Source organism: Glycine max, chromosome 10 (assembly GCF_000004515.6).
Source record: "Glycine max cultivar Williams 82 chromosome 10, Glycine_max_v4.0, whole genome shotgun sequence".
Lineage (NCBI taxonomy): Eukaryota > Viridiplantae > Streptophyta > Magnoliopsida > Fabales > Fabaceae > Glycine > Glycine max.
In genome coordinates, this window is record NC_038246.2 from 36,137,173 (window position 1) to 36,160,361 (window position 23,189).

The 23,189-nt window shown below is 33.3% G+C and overlaps 2 protein-coding genes across 6 annotated transcripts; both read right to left on the bottom strand.

Annotated features, from left to right (window-relative positions):
- Positions 1-1,285: 1,285 nt before the first annotated feature.
- LOC100806242 (sulfite exporter TauE/SafE family protein 3) lies at positions 1,286-15,011 on the bottom strand. Of its 5 annotated transcripts, XR_005886623.1 has the most exons (7): positions 14,873-15,011; positions 13,847-13,903; positions 13,602-13,758; positions 13,140-13,361; positions 12,665-12,752; positions 3,912-4,097; positions 1,286-2,469 (listed from the first exon to the last, which is right to left on the bottom strand). XR_005886623.1 is itself a non-coding variant. In XM_006589009.4 (6 exons), the coding sequence occupies exons 1-5, from the start codon at positions 14,899-14,901 to the stop codon at positions 12,711-12,713; spliced, it is 507 nt and encodes a 168-aa protein (XP_006589072.1). In that variant the 5' UTR covers positions 14,902-15,011; the 3' UTR covers positions 2,420-2,469; positions 12,665-12,710. The 5 variants fall into 5 exon arrangements, 4 of the variants coding, with proteins under 4 accessions (XP_040861628.1, XP_006589072.1, XP_014618624.1 ...); XM_006589009.4 differs by lacking the exon at positions 3,912-4,097 and having other exon boundaries at positions 2,420-2,469; XM_014763138.3 differs by lacking the exons at positions 1,286-2,469; positions 3,912-4,097 and adding an exon at positions 9,032-11,955.
- On the bottom strand, positions 14,980-15,504 carry LOC102661752 (succinate dehydrogenase [ubiquinone] iron-sulfur subunit 2, mitochondrial). The gene has a single exon (XM_026124249.2). The coding sequence runs from the start codon at positions 15,502-15,504 to the stop codon at positions 14,986-14,988; it is 519 nt and encodes a 172-aa protein (XP_025980034.2). The 3' UTR covers positions 14,980-14,985.
- Positions 15,505-23,189: the final 7,685 nt, after the last annotated feature.

Below are 23,189 nucleotides of genomic sequence, written 5' to 3' on the forward strand. Positions count from 1 at the left end.
GGCCAGGGTCAACATAAGTATAATGCAACATTAGTAGGTTATTGTTAAAGAGCATGTCCCCATAATCTCATGCCACATCTACATTCTCTTCCTATTAATGCTTACTAGGGAATGAATCCATATTTTTTTATGGAGTGAATAGGCAATTTAGTCCCTGAGATTGTACCCATTTTGCATATTAGTCCCTAACTTAATATTAAATTCAAAATAGTCCATATCTTTGCAAAAGTGTTGCAAAATAGTTTTTCCGTTAAATTTTAAAGTAACGCCGTTAGTGAGGTCAATTTTAGTGCCACGTGGACTATCCAATGTGGCACTAAAGGATGACACGTGGACGTGCCTCCTAAAAGATGCCACATCATTTGATGATAACAAAACAAATAAATAGGCAATTTAGTCCCTGACTTTGTACCCTTGTTGCATATTAGTCCCTAACTTAATGAAAAATTCAAAATAGTCTCTATCTTTTGCATAAGTGTTGCAAAATAGTCCCTAACTTAAAAGATGCCGGAAATCGTGCTTAAAGTGTCCATGCATTGCAAAGGTTATGCCTAGCACGATTTCTTACGGCGCAGATTCCTCCTTGGATTCCTTGTCATCTTTTGATTCCTCTGGTTTTTTCTCTTCTTTCTTTTCTTCTTCATTTGCTTTTTTCTCCTTCACTTTATTTTCCTTTGGTTTTTTCTCTTCCTATTCAAAATACACACAAAAAAAATCAGAACCCGGAATGATATATTGATGGTAATTGAAGAAAAAAAAGAGAGGAATGGTTATGCAGACCTCGCCCATTGGTGTTGATGGCTACATAGATAAGGTTGTTGCTGTGGATTTTTGGTTCTTTTTATTTGTGCAAGTGTGTGTGAATTCTTTTTCGTATATATGCCTCAATTGGTTCAGAACCATCAAATTTGAAGAAGTCACTCATTCTATCATCATCAAATGATGTGGCACTAAAATTGACCTCACTAACAACATTACTTTAAAATTTAACGAAAGAACTATTTTGCAATACTTATGCAAAAGATAGTGACTATTTTGAATTTTTCATTAAGTTAGGGACTAATATGCAACAGGGGTACAAAGTCAGGGACTAAATTATTTATTTACTCATTTTGTTATCATCAAATGACGTGACATCTTTTAAGAGGCACGTTCACGTGTCATGCCACGTCATCCTTTAGTGCCACGTTGGATAGTTCACGTGGCACTAAAATTGACCTCATTAACGGCGTTACTTTAAAATTTAACGGAAGGACTATTTTGCAACACTTTTGCAAAGATAGGGACTATTTTGAATTTAATATTAAGTTAGGGACTAATATGTAAAATGGGTACAATCTCAGGGACTAAATTGTCTATTCACTCTTTTTTATGTCTAACAGACCAACACAATTTCAAAATGGTCAAAAGGAGCAACTTCTTTTCTTATTATGCATAAAAGAAATAAATATAATATAAATCCTAAAATATAGCAGTTTCTATTCAGTTTCATAAATTAATTTGGTGTATTACTATGCAATTCACTCGTGACATTTATTCCATTACGATCTAATTTTGGGATAATTGGTCCTCCATATAGCCATAAAATGATTGGCCAAGGCTTGGAAGGACTCTCCACTTTGTATGGACTTTTGTAAAGCCACCATAACAAGTGGGCTTCTGATTAAAAAAAAGGTGCAAAAATAGATTCAATAAAATACTTTTACAACATGTACAATTGTTCAAGAATTTCACTGCCAACTCTAGCAATAACAACATTTTCAGTGGCCTTGCATGTAGACAATTACTTCAATTACATATCCTAAATTTATAGCCTCACAATTTTTCTTTGAAATCAAAACTACAGCAATCAGAAGCTAAATGGTGGACATGATAGTTTACAAACGATGATCCATAAAATATTTGTGCATGATACTGATCCCCAGAGAATACTTTAGTAGAATAACTGAATTTCATAAAAGTATAAAAAGATGTAACCATTGATAGACACTCCAAATATTTAATGGGAGATAATAAGTTGACTTGAAAGAAAATACACTATATGCAATTGAGCATGGTAATGAAATCAAACCTCATCCCAAGATTTCCCAGGAGTTTCGAGCAGTGCTACATTGCATGTCTTTAATTCCATAGAGGCCTCAGAAAACATTGATACTGCTTCTGTGACACCCTATACCCCATACATATATGTACTAATAATAAAAGAAATAAGAAATCAAACTTAATTAAAAATTTTTAAAACACATTTAAATACAAGCCTTTCAAGAGAGTAGAAGGCTCACATTCACCTTTCTAACATCAAAATAAAACTTGTTCAAATAATTAATAAATTATTTCGGCTCAAAACAAGGTTGTCCAAGATCTCATACAATTAATATAGTAACTTATTCCCTAATGTCACATCCTATCAGATCATTGTGTCCCGATGTCCTTCAGCACAAAGTTCCTTAAAGCAATTCACCTAGTCATCTGCTCCCCCGAACACAAAGTTCAAGATCATCACAGGATCCAATCACAAACAACAAAGGGAGTAAGTTATCACATTCCTAACTAATAGAGAAAAATAAGACAACACATAGGTATAAATATAATATAACAAAATATAATTTACTTGAGCATAACTCACGTTATTTCACCACACGTTTCCTTCGTTTTCACAACATTTGCATACTCAATAGTAAAAACACAATATCATCAAATCAATCAATATAGAACAATACACAAGCATTATGCAACAGATACACTAAGACTCAATCCTATATGCAATGTGGTACCATGTCAGTGAAAAACCTCATCGGGCGCCTAGGAGTACATGATAAAACAAACCACACACTAGCAAGTCAAGTCACTCTCACTAGGTAATATCATAGGGAGACCAGTCAGGGTCACAGTGTTTTGCAAGAATGCTCCAACCATATGGGATCAACATAGGCTTAAAGGAGCACTCAAACCGGGTGACCCCCAAGGCCTACACTCCGAAGAGTCCGTCAAGGCCTCTCTCTCTTGATTCAGGTCCAACCCAGAAAACATTTTAGCACACAGACTCTATCTATGAACTGTACAAAACACACAACTCTTCAATTGTTCTCAAATATTTTTAACTCGTCGCCCTTTAAGGGTCTTAGCATTAACTCGTCACCCTTAAAATGTCTTAGCATTAACTCATCGCCCTTAAAGGGACTTAGCATTAACTCGTCGCCCTTAAAGGGTCTTAGCATTAACTCGTCACCCTTAAAGGGTCTTATAGTCGTGTGATTGTACAATCCGCAATTTACAACTCAATGCACACAATATCTCAATCACGTGCATACTCAGATTATCACATACACTCGATCTCAATTACAATGATATAATCTCAAAATAACATGTTATCACCCCTCATGAATCATATTCACTTTACCTATGAACTATGCAATACATACAACTACTCAATTATTTTCAAAATCATTTTAACTCGTCGGGTTCCCACAGTGGATCTCATCACAATATTCGTCGCCCTTAAAGGGTATTACAATTGCGTGATTGTACAGTTCATAGCTCACAACACAATACACATCTCAATGTACATGTATTCCATCATTCATCACATGTTCAATTCACCACATAATCACAATTTGAATCATCATTTCATATTCTCAATATAACAATTTATACAAAAGACTATCACAACCTGGGGACTAGAATCCCTCAAATGATATTACACAACTATATCAAAATCATAGGTCAAAATATACAAATATCAAGAGCACAATTTATCAAGCAATTCTCATCAGAACATCAATATTTTATTTATAATCATAAAGGAAAAATTGCAATTTAATAAACATCCCAAAATAAAACCCTAATTTAATCCTCTAAGGACCCTACACATGTTCTCATTAACTCCCAATTGTGAATAACTCATACCTTACCTCTAAGGGGACTTACGTGTCTTCCGACAGCGATAGTAGAATCTCTAGCGGTTCCTTGAGATTCCTCTAGTTTTTCCTCCGACTACTCCGATAGAGTTCCCAAACGTCAACGAGACGGAGAAGGAATTGAAACCTCCATATGTATTGTCTTCGCGCGATTCCTTTTTCTCTCTCCTTGAATATTATCTTTCAAATTCCAACAGTGAAGATGTGAAGAATTGAATCGCGAACCACATACCAAAATTTCATTAAAATCCAACGGTTAACGAAACTGGAATCGTAATTTTACTGAGACCGTTTTGGGTTTCTACGGGAAAAGAGAAAGCTACGGTGTGAATGGTATTTATCTTATCTCTGACATGTTTTTACAATTCCCAACGGTGAGAATGCTCGAAATTGGGTTGCGAACGTGGTGCTTAAATTTCACGACGATCCAACGTTGAATGGGCCCAATATGGTCATTTTTCTGAGACAAGTTTGGTGGGCTGCGGGTAAAAGAAAGAGTTTTGAGAGGAGGAGGGGAAAAACAAAAATGAGGAAAATATGAGGTAGCGTCAGTGTGAAAATTGACCTAACGTTATTTATAGCTAGGTTTAGTCTATTTATTTATTTATTATTTTATATAAACAAACGCTATTTTATTTTCTATCAAACAAATAAATAAAATACCCTTTTTATTTTTTCTCAAATCATTATTTTAATTAATAATTATATCTCCTTATTTATTTATTTATAAAATCTCATCATTTTTCTAAAACTCTATTTATTTATAAATAAAAATTCTTTTTTTAAATTAGTTTATGAAAAATGGGATGTTACAGCTTCTTCCTAACCCCTATTAAGTCCCATGCACCTTTATACCACCCAATAATCCAATATACATAAGATCGTAGCTATCTTAGTTCGTAAGTATCAAGTTTTATTTTTTAAAAACCAAAATGAAAAGATATTGCATGATTGAGATAACAACCACCTAACCACAAAGAATGATCTCCAGGCTAGATTCAACCAACAGATGAGTTAAAAAATATGCAATGCAATTCTCGTTTTCAAAAAGTTAAAAAAAATGAATATGACTCCTTTGACTTTCTATAGTTGCCATCCAACATGAGATCCTGCGTAGGAACCAACTTCACAACCTGCTCCAGAGCCTCACCCTAATGAAGATGACTCAGAACTTGAAAAAGATGAAGAACCAGAGCCTGAGCCTCAAAAAGTCAGTCAAATTCACTAAACTATTACAACAAAAAACACAAAACAACATTCTTTTCAAGAATAATAAGACCAAGAAAAATACAAATATTGAGGATTAACCCAATATTACTGCAGTGACTCATTTCCCAAGTCCATTCATGACACCACTAGTCACCAACACGTACTTCATTTTTCCCACCTTTTTTTAAGTTGGACAGTGATGAAACTACTGAAAACTAGTCCTTTGTTGTTGGTCCAATGAATAGCTATTACTGTAGTAAAAACATAACAACGAGATAAAAGTGAAACACATTGAGGCATTTCATCGAACAGATAGAAGGGAGTAAACCAAACTTCGGAAGATTTATTTTCATATCTTCTCATCTAAATGCTATTAAAAATAGAGTAGAGATGTTTAAGAGGAAATACCAATTACTTTGGAAGTACTTAAACTTGCTCTTCCGGAAAGCACTTATCATCCTAACTTAGAAAATGACGCCAACTTTTTCTTGGGTTTTGCGGTACGTTGTGGCGATGGAGACGTTGTCGAGGACGGCGTCGACGATGATGTTGGCAAGGTGCTTCTGCTCATTGAAAGGGAGGCCGAGCTTGTTGTAGTCATGGTTGCCGAGGATTTCGCGGATCTTGTCATTGGAGGAAGTGGTGGTGTCGGCGACAATGGTATGTTTCACCTCCGCATGCACTGTTATGAGGCGTGACGATTTAGGATTTGGGGATTGGTAGAGAAGGAATTTGGGAGGATGTGGCTGTGTGTGGGTTGAGGAGAGAAGCCATGGATGAGGTTTCGTGTTTGTTTTCAGCTAAATATAAAATGGAAAAATATCTATAGACAAAGACGGTTCTTAAAAACCATGTTTGAAAGGTTGCTTTCAAGAGTAGTTTTTAGAGAACCGACATTGAAAGCTTGTCGCATTTTTACCAAGGCAGTTTTATAAAATCGTCCTTGTTTAGTGTCGTAATATCTCACTTTTTCCAGAAGTGTAACCTTAATTCATTTATATATATAAAAAATAGTACATGTTTCACAACAAGTAAATTTTGGAAATTTTATAATTGGTTTAATTAATTAAAAATATTTTAGTATTGATTCTTAAATATTTAATTTTTTCTATTATTAATTGAAAAAATTCCAATAAAAAATTTAAAAAATTAAGCATTAATTAAAAATTAAAGAAAATGAAAAACCATATTTCAGCAACCATCATATTAAACATATTGACTTAATTCAATATAATAATTTAAACGACTCATATTAAAAAATTTAAAAATGTCATTAAATTTATGATAAAATACATATTTGTCCCCTTAAAATATCTTGAATTTGGTTTTAACTATTATAAAAACTTTATATTTTTAGTTCCTACGTTTACAAAAAGTGCATGGTGGGATTTTAGTTTCTATTTATTATACATTAATTTTTTTTTTTTGGGTTAAAATCATTAAATCTTTTACAAGGACAAAAATCAAATTTTGAGATATTTACGAAACCAAAAGACATATTTTACTCCTAATTTAATATCTACAGATGAATTAATATCTCAAGCAAGTTTATGACTCAAACTCATGTACACTATCGTATGTACACTATCGTACGTACACCAGGTTTCTTTGGTTGGGTACGTTAATTTATTCTTTAAAATTAGGTTTTCAAAAGTAATGGATATTATACCCACTTGATTACTATCGTAACGTGGGTCACGACAGGACGGCGAAATAAAATCAAATAAATTATTTTCCTGAAAAAGGAAAACTCGGGGAGTCTCCATCAACATTTATTTAAGGAAAACATCAGGAAAACAGAAAAAATAAAATAAGGAATGGTCTATGATTTGAAAAAAAATATGTGGGAGTCGTTTACACACGGAAAATGTATTAACACCGCACACTCCCGCCATGAAGACGACAACCTTTAATCAAGTATGCTAAAAAATAAAGTGACTCTTTTAATTATTATCTTCCTCTAAGAACATGAATTTGTTTGTTATATTTTTGTTTATTTAGGAAAAAAAACATTTTTTTTAGAAAAAAAGAAGAAATTTTATGTTTTGTTTTACCTTTTTAGTTTTTTTAGATCAACACGAGATTTGTCGTTCTTTGTAGAAAAAGAGCTTATGTATTGGGTTGATTTTATTATTATTATTATTATTATTATTATTATTATTATTTGAAAGATTTTGATTTTGCGGTAAACTCTATGAAGTCAAGCAAGTTAGAGACCAAATAGGACATTCACAAAATTTACTCACACTTTATTGATATATCGCCAAGAAAGTCGAAAACCCAACATAGAGTGCATGGAACGTGAGAAATGAGAATTAAGTGTTCATTTATGTGAGAATTTTACCCTTTTTAGAAAAGACTTTAGTTTTGTGATAAATTTTATGAACTCAAGCAAGTCAGAGACCTAACAGGACATTCACAAAATTTACTACACGCTATTGAAACACCACCAAGCAAGTCGGAGGCCCAGCGAAATCTGAGTTAATTTGATAGTCAATTTTGGCTAATAATGATTGCAATTTCTTCACTTTATTATTGTTTTTAATGAAATAATGAAGAAATTAACATCTTTGCAAATTTTTATTAGTAGAAGTCAAAAGAAGAAGATTTCAAGTGCTTTCAAGGAAATTGATGCAAAAGTTGGAAGAAAAAGCATTGAATAAAAGTTGGAAGAAAAAGCATTGAATAAAAGTTGGAAGAAGAGGACAACTCGTTTAGCGCACAAGACAGGTCCAGCGCGTGTGCTCACTTAACGATCAGCTCACGCTTAGCATGAAGAAGGCCAACGAGAAAGCTCAAGGTCGCCTAACCACCGTGCTAAGTGCGTTATTAAATCGCCATTCTCGCCAAGCCCAGGAGTGCATGCTCAACGCAAAGCCAACATGAAAAGTAAGCCTATAAAATGACTAGGAAGCAAAAGGGAAAGACACACCGAGTCTCAGAAATCTCTAGTGAAGAAATCCATAGTCTGAGTACCTCTAATAGGGGAAACCCTCCTTCTTTAGCCATTCCTCCCTTTCTTTCTTCTAGTCATTCAACCCCTTCTTCCATCCATATTAGCCCCTGAAGTGTAAAGTCTGTCATGGCTATGACAGGCTAAACCTCCATTGTTAGGAACCTAGCAGGCCAAACTCTTGTAATGTAACTCTTTTCCATTATCTATTTAATGCAATCTTGTTTCCATTATTCTTCTCTGTACTTCTTTGTTTATTATGGCCTAATCATTCATATAATGTTTAGGGGGTAATGAATTGAAAAAAATGGTTATTTTCTAAAAAACTGGGAAAGAGCATCTAAATAAAATCATTGCTAGAAATAAATTGATATTTGTTTTGCCCAATTCATGCATCTCTAATCTTAATGTGATTTATTATTTTTATCTTTGTAAAGGAATTTGGGAGAAAAGAATAAATAAATTAGGCTCTTCATGCGGGAAACCAAAGATAGAGTGTGTTCGTAGATGTGGGTGGAAACAAAGATTTTATTAGATAGAAAAAAAATCATTAACATTGCATTGCAAGTAGTTTTGACATGCTAGGTCCCAACATTATCATATTCTAAATTCATCTCTTTACATTTAAATTATTGTGTATTTTTTCTTGTTATTTCTTTTTTCCCTTTTACTCCAATTTTCACACTTATAATTCTCTATCTCTTCTACTTCTTCTAATTGCTTAATAATTAGGTTTGCATCACTTTAAGTAACACCAAAGTCCATTTAGATTCGACACTCAGACTTTCGAGTCGTTTACTACTTAAAATGAATTGGGACACTTGCCAATGAGTTAACACCCAACATGGAATACGCAGAATGTAAGCGTGTACTAAAGAATACTAATGTGGATTTGCATAAATAAATAAATAATTGACATAATGCTACGAAATAAAATAAATAGAAAGAGATAGAATAGAAGTGGGGAGTACACTTAGTAATTATGGATGCAGGATTAAAACACGAGACAAATAAGATAAATAACGAGATATTTATAATGCATTATTAATTAAACTAACTAACTACGCAATAATAAAAAGAAAATCACATTGAAGAATAAAATAAATGATAGATAGTAAAGAAATATAACAAACTAAAGAGCTATCAACTAATACTTGTAATTATTTTTACTTTCCTTTTTTTATTTTTTTGTCAAAGTCAAAGGGTTGAATTTGACTTAGTCAACACAGACGGATTGCTGGGGTGCATATATGAAGGAGGGGATGTAACCATCAACATTTATTTTATTTCAGGATTCACAAAAACAATGGGCTAGGCCCAACATGAAAAAGGTGCATGTGTTAATAAGGTGTAAATAAATGTTTTATTTTATTTCAGACTTCATAAAAAATGGGCTAGAACCAAAATAAGAAAAGAGTGCATATTTGAAAAATAGGGTGTAAATAGTAATTTTTTCTGGTTAGGTTGTAACCGGGTCAGGGTGACCCGGCTTAACCCGTAATTAGACAACATGGTTGGAAAATCCTACATGTCCTAGCCTTGAAACGGTGCAACAAAAGGGGGAACCACCACGGAGGGTGGTGTGCCCCCTCAGTGGTGTAGGGCGCTACGACGCGAGGCCGCCACGTGGGGGACAGCGGCAACAGTGGCATGCGATACTTCACTTGAAAATGGAAAATGAAGGAAGAAAAAGAACAAAAGAACAAAATGATTATGGAATGCAAAAAAAATCATGAAATAAAGCCCTTAGAAAAAAAATGACGATACCATAATGTAAAGATCTCGCTGGTGACCATAGAGCTCACTGGTGAGACAAACAACGGGGCTTTGTAGGAGAAGAAGAAGAGAACGTAGGAGAGGAAGAGGGAGAAAAGTGAAGAACGTGAGAGAAAATGAGGGAATGAAGGGATTACCCAAGGACCCCTCCCCCTTCTCTGGCAGAGCTAATCAAATGGCATCGTCAAATTGGTCCTTTTTTCTTTTTGGTATCGCTATCTCTACAATTAAAGCAGAGACCTTCCTCTTTTATGCTTTTATGCACTGTGTCTCACTTGACCTACGAGTTATCCTTGGGAGCCCAATAGGTCAAACATTTTTTTTTCGTTTTCTTGTTTTTTTATTGTTCCTTTTTTTCATTTCTCCTTTTTTTTAATGTTCCTTTTTCTTTTTGTTTTTTTTTCATTTTTTAAATTTTTCTTTTTTTATTGTTTTTTTCCTTTTCTTATTTTTTCTTATTACTTCATTTTTGTTCTCTATTTTCTCTTTTCTTTTTTCGGGTTGGGGCTCGGACAGAATTAGGATCTGACAATCACTCTTCCTCTAGTCCTCTTGCTCTTGCCATCACATTTTGTGCATCGTCTTCATGTCATGTATGACAAACATATTCAAACATTCACACAACAAGAAGTAGAGGTAAGGATCAAACATACGTACTATTTTCATAAACCAATCTCAATATCTCAAGTAATAAAATAACAAGTAATACATTGATTCACAGATAGCATAACAGCTAAAAAATACAACTAACCAACACCTATAACAAACAATTTGCGAAGGGTTAAACAAACCCGGACCAGACCTAGAGTGCGTACAGAAAAAAATTATCAATATATATATAAATGTCACACATCACTGATAGAATTTAGAAATGCAAAACACAAAGCACTCAATTCTAACAATTTTGTTTGTCTAAATCCATTGTTCTGTAATTTTTCAGAAATCAATTTTAACACTCCTTAATACACTACTACACAAAGCGCTTTTTATGTCGGTTAAAAGACACATTTGATGGCGATTATCAACCACCATCATCGTAGGCAACGTCGTAGAAAGTCTTTACTTTATATGATAGTTTCATAAAAAACTGTCTTAGAAAAAAGGTACTTTTCTACGACAATTCTTTGCTAAAAACCGTTTTAGAAGAATATCTTTCTAAGATGGTTTTTAGTTAAAAATCATCTTAGAAGAGTAGACCTTCTATGACGATTTTTCAGAGAACCATCTTAGAATGTATTTATTTTTTAAAAGAATTTCCAGTAAATTGAGGATTCTAAGACAGGTTTTCCAAAAAAACGTCTTAAAATATAGACATTCTAAGACGGTTCTCTAAAAAACTGTCTTTGAATGTATTTTATTTTTTTAAAAAAAATAAAATATTTTAAGGATTATAAGACGATTTTCTAAAAAAATCGGCTTAGAATGTAAACATTTTAGGACAGTTTTTCAAATAATCTCCTTAGAATATGTTTTTTTTTTAAATTGAACCACATGCGTGCACTGAAATAACAGAATCCAAACATTTATATAATTTTCTTCAATTGTGAAATAACATATAAGGGATGCAAGGTTAGAACCTTTTAAAAATGAATTCAGAGTATTTTGTTTACCAAAATTAAAACATACAAAAATAAAATCAAAGCACAATGTCAATTCAACATTGTTATTGACACACAAAGGATTTATAATTTTAAAAACATGTTTTTATAGTAATATGGCGTGTTATTAAGTTTTATTCTTAATTTTAATTTCCTAATTTCATTAAATAACAATCATATTTTAAAAAAAATTTGACTTAATGAGAATTCAATCATAATATTTAGATAGAAGTGGAAAGGTACACTTACTAATTACTAAGGCATACACTCCTTTTTTTTTTTCGTAGAAGTGGAAAGCTAGGTGTAGAGATAAAATTAAGAGGTGCCAAAATATAAGGCTTCTTTAAATTGAAAAATCTAGAACTTATTAACTTTGATAGAAAACTTAGAAGGGAGACCTTTTGCTTTACATTGTGTGTGCATTAATTCCTCTGCTCCAAGCCAACTATATGATCAGTGTATTAAATATGAAATGTGAAACTCAACCTTCACTTTACCTCTTCTATTCTCCTTGCACACAAAGGAATAATATTGTTACTGCAGGCTTTCAATTAAGGGTTAAAGACATGCAAAAACTGCACCTATCTAGAGTGTAATAAATATATGCCTAGGCACCTTACTGTGGATACGTAGCAGTCTATTTATGATATTCTACTTCAACATCAAAATTCAAAAAGATGTTCACTTAAAAAGTGGATGAAACATATATTTCCATTATCTCATGATCTCTTTCAGTCGTATGAAAGTACACGGTTTCATTCAATTTAACCCTATTTCTTATGTTGGCAGGTGGTGATACTGATACATAATAATTTGGATGACTGCCTCTCAAGATCTTGTCATTTTGGTGGTTTCATGATAATCTCAAATACACTCATTAAAGCTAACTACTTCTCCCGTGCACATACACGCTTTTATTTATCTATATATTTTCAACAAAACAATTAAAAATAATATTTTTTAATATATGTCTGATCACAAATTACTATACATCATAATTAATTTTTATAATAATTATCTTAAATAAAAAATATTCTATAATTAGCTAACAGTGTGAAGACAGTGCATGCGCAGCCTATAAACTTTTTTTTTATATAAAAAACAATTATGAAAGTTATCTTTATCTAATAAATAAAACTAATAGCATAAGAAATTCCAATTTATTGAGCCAATACAAAAAGTGTAGGAAGATAGAAAAGGAAAAGACAAACCTGAACCACCGAGAACCACGACAACCTTTGAATAAAAAACTCTGCTTTACAATAGGGAGACTCTTTGTGTTATTGGGCGTCTCCTCCCCTTTCATGGTAAGAAACATGAAAAATCTTATGGCAAAGATATAGTTTCCAATAAAATTGAAAGGTTAAAAAAAAAAACATTATGGGATTGTGATTATTTTGGCCACAATGTTAAGGTCTTTGGTATCACTACATCCGTAACTTTATCACATTTGTGATTTCAAAGGTTTTAAACTATATAGTACACATGCATTTGGCCTTAATTACCTTTATATTCTACATGAAAACTCATAATAGGAGCCTCAATTAGTGATAAAGACCTACTATTTCATGGACTAATATCTAAAACAAAATATCATGGTTTTGTTAATTTTCTCAAAATTGAGCATATAAAGTGAAAACACATAATTGCTCCATAAACTGCCATATGGAAGTCATTGATACGTACCTGAGGATGAATTCCTAGTCCAATGAAAAGTGGCCCCAAGATGAATCCTCCACCAAGGCCAAGCAAGCCACCAATTATGCCAGAAATTATGCCACACATGCAATATAGAATCAATTGTTGTACATGCCAACGTGTTTGTTGATCACCCTTTGATGCTATCACACTCTGACCTTTGTATAGAAGCACGACTTCATAAAAAGTTGTTCCTATAGTGATAGGGACCTGAAACACAAGGAAAAAAAAGAATAATCATCATGATAATTGATATTGTAAGCCTATAAAAAAATTGATGTTACATATGTGGTTCTTTGGTTCTAAAACCTGATTTGAAGTTAAGACCAAATCAAACTCTTAATGCTCAACACTAGATTTCATTAGGCCATACTAGCTTGATTAAGTTGGAGAGTGAAAATTATAAGAAAACTTTGGTTTCTAGCTATTGAATACTATATTAGTGTGTACCTGTAGTAGATTCATTATCCAATATAACGCTGAGCAATTTGTAGTGTAATTCTGTTTCACAATAACTGCCTCTGCCACCTTGAGAATCACTACCACACGTACAACACCTTTTGCTCTCTTTGGATTCCCTGCCCCTAGTTCATTTGAAACCCGAGTGCTGCAAAACAATACAAACATCCATCACCAAAATAACTAATTACTATGTTGGAAGCATGAAAAAAGGCAAATTTGGACCAAACCATTACCTTGCAAAGGCTCCCACAACATAAGGAATAAAGTAGTGCAATGTGGTTGTGTTAAGACTGCAAAGAAGCGTATGATCGATCAAACTTAACTACATGAGTTATTTCACTGAGGTTTAAATATGTTTTAAGTCATGTAATAAATGATTGGTTTTTGTTTTGAGTCACTAATAAATAATTTTTTTCCCCGATTGCAACGAAAAAATTTAGGGACTTCAAACAAAAATTGATCATTTTAACATGACACAAAACATATTTTAGCCTCTCAATGATAATGATGAAAATGAAAGAACTGCGGTTTCAAGTTGAGGATTAGGAAAAATCCTCGCAAGTAATGTTTGCACCTCAAAGGACCACCATTCAAAACTATATACATACATAGATAGAAATTAATGTGAAAATGTAATTAGTAGAAGAAAAATAAAAGATGTTGCAGGAGATGGATGCAAAGTTATATAACAATCAAAAGCAAAATTCAAAACTCCCAAGAATTATTAACACATGTCATATGCAACATGGGAAATTATTAAGTACAACAAAGTATTAGTATTATTTTTATTTTCTTGTGAATTATAAAATTTAACTATGTGGTAGTTGGGAATATATAACAATGAGAATCGTGCAATAGTGAGAATAATTTTTCCAGTATATATATATTTAGCACTGAGAATCGTGTAACAGTACCACATTTTGTGGGAAACATTAACATATCAGGCACAGCCCTAGCCCCGTGCTTCTTTCTAGGATGTTGAAATGAGTTTAGTTAATGGAAACAAGTCAAGATATTAGTGTGCTGTTTAGATATTTTTTCTACCATTTTTTGTCTTGAATTCTAATACAATATCATTTGCTATTAATTGTTTTTCCTCTTATTCTCTCTATCAGTAATTTATTCTTTTAACTTTTCCAGGATAAAGCAACAACATATTACTATTCAATCTTGAGATTTAAAAGTCATCCAACAATCGACATATTCACACTATAAAACATAAAAGAACAAAAAAAATGAAGAATTAGAAATTTCTTTACCATGTATTCAAAAATGAAAAATAGTTCATTATTTTCTCTAACAACCTCTTTCAACTTTATGATATTTGAGTGATTAATTTTATGGAGGACCTACAGAAGGAACACAATACACATCAGCAAAGAGAAGACAAATTAAAAGTTAAGAAAAATCTTATTACAATTCCAGGAATGTGAAACCATCTATAACTACAATAAACAAGTATGGTAGCACATATCATAACTTCTCTTAAATTTGTGTAGAAGTTCGTCATGTCCATAACCAGGTCCTTGATCACGAACATGTGTGGCAGAGGAGTGATCGTCATGGCGGCGGAGTTTTTTTCCAAGGGGATCTTGGTGAGGCACGCAATGTTGTTGTAGTCGTCGATGTTCATTGCGCAGGAGCCGCAGATCCCCTCGCGGCATGAGCGGCGGAACGTGAGGCTCGGGTCAATCTTATTCTGGATGTTGTTGAGCGCATCGAGGACCATCGGCCCACCCTCCTTTAGGTTGATCTGGTAGTCCTTGACCTTGTGCTTTGAAGGGTTTTTGGGGTTCCAGCGATAGATTTGGAAGGTTTTGAGGGTTGGGATTTTGCGGGTTGGGCTTTCACGGGCCTTGGGCTCCACCTGCTGGGCCTGTACCTCCGACATGTAGGCCTAGAGAATGGCCAGCTTGAACACCAGCGAGGAGGGGACACGCTGTGCCACCCTCTTTAGTAACCTCGTCACCATGGATCTTGGGTTAAAGGGCTTAAAGGGTTAAAAAATCCGACCTTTTTAATTTTTTGGGTTCGTGAATCAAAGGAAATAACAACTTCTTGTGGTTGAGAAGTTGTTGGATCTTGGTGATAGGGACCTGAATCTGATATTCCTAATAATACAGATGAAACACCTTTGCAAAAATATATAGATAATAATAATAGTAACTATACACAATGGAGCAAAGTGAACGTCAAGGGAGGAGAGCAGGGTGGGGATGGGAATGGGTTTGGGTTGAGGTATGAGAGGAGAGGAGAGGAGAGGAGAAAGGACGCGAGGGGCCAGGAATGAAAAATTGAAAATGAAAAATAAGTGAGGAGATGAATGGACACGAGGAGAGGAGAGCAACAGACTCCAAGAGTGAGTGAAACCCGAGAAAAATAAAAATCCACTCACGACGGTTTCTTTTTAAACCCGACGTTGAGGATTTAATTTTAAATTTGAAAAGATCTTTTAAAGATCATCCTATAAAAATCGTCTTTGAAAAATTGTAATTATTTACAAAAATATCATCGCTATCCAAATGACGACGGTTTATGGAGAACCGTCTTTAAATGCGCGTCGTAAAAAAACCTTTTTTTAGTAGTGCTACTTCCCTAAGGTTTTTTCATGTTCTAAATTCATTTTTGAGCTTAAAATCATTGAATTAAATAATTAAATACTCGAAATTCCCCTGCTGTCCAGGTTCATCAAATTTCTTTCCTAAACTTTATTCAGATTTTTTAGGTGTTCTGAAAATTGGTTTGTCCTAAACCTTATGTGTTACCCTATATTTTTATACTTAAAAAACTCATTTTTGAGGTTAAAAATTCAAGAAAAACATTCCATACAACAACACTTACTACTTAATTTGGTGCTAAAATTATGGTTTCCTAAAAATCTCCTTAACTTGTGTTACGCATAACTTTCTCAAGAAAATTCCATTTTAGACGCACCTTATGTCTAACCCTAGGTTTTTAATAACCAAAATAGTTTAGCACATAAATCCAAAACAGGGTAACAATACGAAATTTTCAAGACAACAATATATTCAAGGAAGTTTAACAAGTATAAGGTTCAAGAGTTGGAGATATCCCACTGCCTTGATGATGCTCGATGAAATTTAGAAATAAGAATGAGGGAGTTTAGATTCAAGTTTCCAACCTTCAAGAGTACAAAAATAAGATTTTGAAACTACAAGTGAGAATAGAGTAAGAAAATGAAGTGAAAATCAAGCTTAGAATTTAAAATGAATGGCATTTACCTAAGATTGATGGAAGAAGGGTTCAAGAACACTTGGAAAAGCTTGGAAGAAGAATGGGAATGGTGTCTCCTTCCCTCATGATCAGCTTGTGAAAGAGAGGAAGAATGACCAAGTTTTGTGAGCTTTTGGAGTTTAAATAAAACTTGTAGAAGAAGCTTAGCATTGTCCATTGAATTATTGTGTAACATTTATTTAATGACCAAATTTGACACATTGAATGACATCCAATACCAAATGTGGGGTGCTTCACTTTTAAAATTTTTACTCAAAAAAGTTAAAGTAGAGTTTTGCCAAAAATGAATATTCTTGCTTTATCTTCTTAGTATTACGCGTAACTAGAGTGAACCTCACATAGAGATCACTCTCACATAGAGCTAAATTACACTGTCACTCAATGTACATTGCAATCTTTCCATAGATGAAATTTTCGCTCAGGCACTTTTTATATCTCTGCCAGTTAAGCTAAACAAATTATTTAGCTCTACATATCACTTGTTCACAAAAATTATATACTTAAGATTATATAGAGAAGCCTATCACAGTGTAACTCTGGACAATGTGGCAAAATAAATTAAAAAAAAATTCTGAGTGTTATTAATAACTTCTTAAGAACTTGAAATTGGAAATTTAAATTATTCTCCAAATACGGAATCACTATTAAATTGTGGCAACTACATAAATGTAACAAATCTTGTTTTCAGTTTTTAAGTCAGAGTTAGTATAATTTTTTTATATTATCAATTAATCAATAATTATTTTTAATGTAATTTTTTAAATTTTATATTATATATTAACTATAACTAAACAATGGATTAACTAAGTTTGTAGTCCTTAAAATTTTTTGAAATTTGTTTTTTAGTTATTAAACAAAAGTTTGGTTATTATGGTCCCTTCACTTTTTTAAATTTGATTTTTAGAATGCTAGAAAATGGTTCAACAAATTTTAAATTTTCTACCATGTAATTTCTGACAGTTTTAAAATGTCGAAAAAAAAAGTTGTCAGAAATCAATTGTCATGTCAACATTTAACAGAACAACCTGACAGTAACGACTAAAAACTAAATGGAAAAATAGTTTAGGGACTAGAACTAGTCAACGTTTTGTTGCGAGATTAAAAACAAAAATTATGAATAGTTGAAGGATTATAAATATATTTTGGCCTAAAAATAGTGAATTCAAATTTTTGTTTAATAAAAACTGAATTTTTTAAAAATTTAAGGGCATTGAACTGTCAAACAAAAGTTTATAAATTAAAAATCTTAATGAAAAAAAGTTCAGAAATCTTGATTAGTTAACATTTAATTTAAGGACTGAAAATTCAATTTTGCAAAAGTTTAGAAACTAAATTTTTTTAGTTAATATTAAAACAATTTTGCTACAGCATTGCGCATTTGTCCAGTAATTTGCAATATATTAGTGGGCTTACAATGCTCAATTTTTTTATTGCTGATGAGTGCTGCTAGGTGCACTCAACATTATTGCTAGTGCACCCAACACTAACCATGAAAAGATAGAAATACCCCTTACGGATCAAGTTGATATGTAAGTTGATTTTTAAGACTTACGGATCAAGTTGATCCGTAAGTCTTTTACGGATTAAGTTGATCCGTAAGTTGATTTTTAAGACTTACGGATCAACTTGATCGGCTTAACGTTTGTTTGGCTTAAAAAAATGCTTTTAAAATAGGCTGAAACAAATTAAAAGTGCATTATGATTCGGATTATGTGTTCTCTTGGGCATTACTGTTTGATTCAATTTATTCTTGAAACTAAGTTTCCAATTAGTACAACTTTTACAGATAAAATATTTTTTCCCTTCAAAATATCTTGAAATTTGGTTTTAGTTCTTATAAAAGCTTAAATGTTTTTAGCTAACATTTACAAAAAGCAACGTATAGTTTTAGTTCCTATTTACATACTAAAAAATTGTATTAATGTTAAATATAAGAACTAAAATCATATTAAATAATTCAATAATTGTATTCTCAGAAATATTATTTTTGTAAAAAAAATCAAATATGTAAAACAAAAGGCATATTTGACGGTTAAATTTAATATCTGGAGATGGATCATTAATATCTCAAATAAGGTATAAGTGTATTATGACTCAGATTCATGTAGTCTATCGTCATGTTTCTCATACTCCGTGTCAGCCCAACAAATCTGAATTAGAGAAGCAACCATAAGCGATATCAAAGCTGCTAAGGAAAAAATCCTGACATGAGGGAGCTTGTTCAGTTTTATCTGGACGAAATCACTAGGCACAACCCACATCTCAACCCAGGGCAAGCTGAACACCACGATTGGGTCCTTTGCGTTGCTTGGCTCTGTGGTGCAAGGTGATGCTCGTGTGGTCACAAATTTGAAGGATCAACAATATCCACTTCTGCTAATCCTGTGACAGTATCACTTGGAACTGAGACTGATGGATCAATTTTATGCCTAACCAGCTATAATTCAGTTGTAGGCATCAAACCCAGAATGGATCAAATTATCCCACCCAGCCCTAGACAAGATATTGTTGGATACGTAGAACACCTTTCAATATATATATATATAAACCCTAAACCCTAAACTGTGTATCAATCAATATCTCATAATCATCAAAATCTTCTGTGTCAGGCCTATTTACGGTAAAAGATGCTATCTATGTTCTTGACGAAATTGTTGATGTTTATTACAATGATCTTCTTCCTTCAAAGAAATTAAAGGAACATCTCAAAGTTAATGGGCTTGAAGGTAAAAGATTGGGGATTGTGAGACACCCTTTCATTGATCGAGTAACTGCAGATAACTCTGCTGTGGTTCGAGCATTTGAGAAGCATATTAAAACCTTAAGGTAAAGAAATAGTTAATATATATAATAAAAGTTCAATATGCAAAACAAAATAGTTAGTAGAATATTTTATATGCAAAACAATGTGGGCCTAACCACTAGGCCCATAATGGGAAGTGCTTAGATCATCCAAAAGTCTTATTATTCTTTGTATAAAACACACTAGCATTGTTATCACAAAAAATCTTCAATGACCTAGCAATGAAGTCCACAATGTGAAGTCCTATCACAAGATTCATCAATCAAATAGCATGAGTAGTGGAAACAAAACAAAAATGGACTATGCTTGCATAGTAGAAAAGACAACAAGAGTTTGTTTCTTACTCTTCCAGGATATTGCACCACCTGTCATCATAAAGATGTATCTAGAAGTTGATTTCCTATCATCAAAGCACCCACCAAGATCTGAATATGTGTACCCCACAACCTTCAAGTTGTCAACTCTCTTATACACAAGCATATACTTCCTAGTCTTCTACAAGTACCTCATCACCTTCTTAGCAGCTATCCAACGATCATTCCTAGGGTTCAACTAGTATTTACCAAGAACGCCAACTATGAAAGCAATATCGAGTCTAGTGCATACTTGAGCATACATGAGGTTGTTGAAAGCACTCCCAAAAGGTCAGTCATTCATCTTTGTTCGCTCAATCTCATTCTTAGGACATTGGTCCTTGTTGGATTTGTCACCTTTGACAACTGGAATGTCTCCAGGTTTACAATTTTGTATATTGAATCTCTCTAAGATTATCAATTAAGCCTTTTGATATAACTGAGTGTATGGTGCAATCTGTCCCTATGAATATCAATCTCCAACACAAAAGAGGCCTTACTAAGATCCTACATATCAAAAGATCTTGTCTGCATATGCTTTTTCTAATGTAGCATGCCAAGGTCATTAGAAGCCAACAATATATCATCCACATATAGCACAAGGAATATAAATTTTCTCCCACTGACTTTGAGGTATATGCATTGATCAACCTTATTCTCCTCAAATCGCATAGAGGTCACTTCATCAAATTTTGGGTACCACTATCTAGAAGCTTGTTTCAAGTCATAAATTGACCTCTTTAGGTTACATACCAATTCCTCATTACCACTAATACAAAAATCTTCAGGTTGTTGCATGTCTACTGTCTAATTCAAATCACCATTCAGAAAAGTTGTCTTCACATCCATATGGTGCAACTCCAAATCAAAATGAGCTACGAGGGCCATAATGATTCCAAAGGAATCCTTTGTTGATACAAGGGAAAAAATCTCTTTAAAATCAACACCTTTCTTCTACGTAAAACCTTTTGCCATTAGTCTAGCCTTAAATCTTTCAATGTTTACCATTTGAGTCCTTCTTTGTCTTGAAGACCCATTTACAACTGATTTCCTTACAATTCTCAGGCAACTCAACTAGCTCCTATACGCCATTAATCGACATAGATTGTATCTCTTCATTCATTACATGCTTCCACATTTCTGACTAAGGGCAAGAAACAACTTCATGATAGCTTTTTGGATCAACAATGTCTCCAATGTCATATGCATCCTCACTAAGATAGACTTGAAAGTCATCACCAATAGCTAGTCTCCTTTCTTTAGTTGACCTCCTTAAAGGGACCTATGGAATCAACTCAATTAGTTGTGCATTCTCATTCATAGTAGAAGGATCAAGCATATCATTGGCTTCAAATTCAACTATATCTCCAGTCGCAATTATGGTCTCAACTGGAACAATCGAGACCCTAGTCTCAATTGGGACGGTCTGAACCCCAACATTAATTGGAACAGCATTCGAAACACTAACAACTAAATTAGGTAGTGGCAAAGAAAAAGAAATAGTCTCACGTGACTCGACATCAATATCATCAGATGGAACAACAGGGTCTGCCACATCAAGCTCCAAAAACTTAGCATTCATGGACTCTATAATTTTGTTCTCCTTATCTGGATAAAGGAACTTGTAACAACTCATCTTGGGGTCTATCTTTTTTTGCAAGGGATTATAAATTTTCACCTTAGCTAGGCAACCCTAGGCTTGAAGATGGTTCAGACTAGGTTTTCTTTTTTCCCAAAGTTTAGAAGGAGTTTTGGGAATGGATTTACTAGGAACTCTATTCAGGATGTAAATGATTGCTTTCAAGGCTTCTCCCCACAAAAATTCTAGCAAGTTACATCTACTTATCATGCTTCTCATCATATCTTTAAGTGTTTTGTTATGCCTATTAGCTACACCATTTTATTCAAGAGTCCCAAGCATGGTGTATTGTGGAACGATTCCACAATCCTGCAAGTATAAGGCGAATGGTTCCATATGTTTCCTTGTGGCACCATATTTACCATAATACTTTCCACCACAGTTAGACCTTACAATCTTGATGATTTTTCCCAACTGTTTCTCCACTTTGGTTTTAAAAATTTTGAACTTTTTAAGTGCTTCATATTTTTCTTTAATCAAGTAAAGATAATCATATCAGCAAAAATCATCAATGAATGTAATGAAAAACTTGTTGCCACAAATTGTAGATGTTAGGGGCCTACTAATGTCTGTATGAATGATCTCTAGAAGATCTAAACTTCTAGTGTTGCACCTTTCTTTTTGGTTTTAGTAAACTTTCCCCTTATACAATCCACACAAGTACTCAAGACATCAAAATTCAAGGACGGTAGAATATATGTCTTTGTCAATCTCTCAACCTTTTCCTTAGAAATATGACCTAAGTGTGTATGCCACAACATAAAGGATTTTTCTTCAACTTTAGACCTTTTAGCAATAAAATTCTCAACAACTATAGATGAAGAAATATTGTTAAAATCCAAAGACAATTTATATAAACCATCAACTAATGATCCATAACCAATAATTTGGAAGTTCAACATTGGATTTATTTTCCTATCACCAAAAGTAAAACTAAAACCAAGTTTGTCTAAACAAGAAATAGAAATCCAATTTCTCCTAAAAGAAGGTACATAAAAGGTATCCTTCAAAACCAATTCAAATTCATAAGCTAAAACTAGGCTGACGTCTCCCACTTTGTCTATGCAAACTTCAAGATCATTTTCTACCCTTAACTTGCTTTCCCTTAGATTGGGCTCCCTCAAATTTTTGAACACCTGAAAATACCCAACAATATGGGTTGTGGAACCACTATTTAGCCACCAAGAATTTATAGGAACATCAACTAGATTAGGCTCAAGATAGACAAAAGTTGAGTTATTACCTCCTGATTTCTACTTGTTCTCTAGCCAAACCTTGAACTTTCCACAATCAAATTTCTTATGTCTGTTCTCTTTACACCGAAAGGACCAAATACCTTTCTTAAAGTTAGCTGGCCAAGGACCTCCTACATTCTAGTATTGATCCTTACTTGGTTTCCCCGAACCTTGATATCTATGAGAAGCATTAGATGCACTCTTTGTATTTTTCTAGTGTCTTTTCCAAAAGTGGGTTAGTTATGGACTTATAATAGGGCTATGTCACTCTTTTCTTTCTTGAGTTTCTCT

What these genes read in the sequence shown, in the direction of transcription:
- LOC102661752 (XM_026124249.2), bottom strand. Translation starts at nt 15,504, where the DNA reads ATGTCGGAGGTACAGGCCCAGCAGGTGGAGCCCAAGGCCCGTGAAAGC.
- LOC100806242 (XM_006589009.4), bottom strand. Translation starts at nt 14,901, where the DNA reads ATGAACTATTTTTCATTTTTGAATACATG. An exon ending in TTTTCATTTTTGAATACATG is followed by an intron (nt 13,904 to 14,872) that starts GTAAAGAAATTT and finishes GCTTCTTTGCAG; the next exon opens with TCTTAACACAACCACATTGC. An exon ending in GACTAGGAATTCATCCTCAG is followed by an intron (nt 12,753 to 13,139) that starts GTACGTATCAAT and finishes TTACCATGAAAG; the next exon opens with GGGAGGAGACGCCCAATAAC.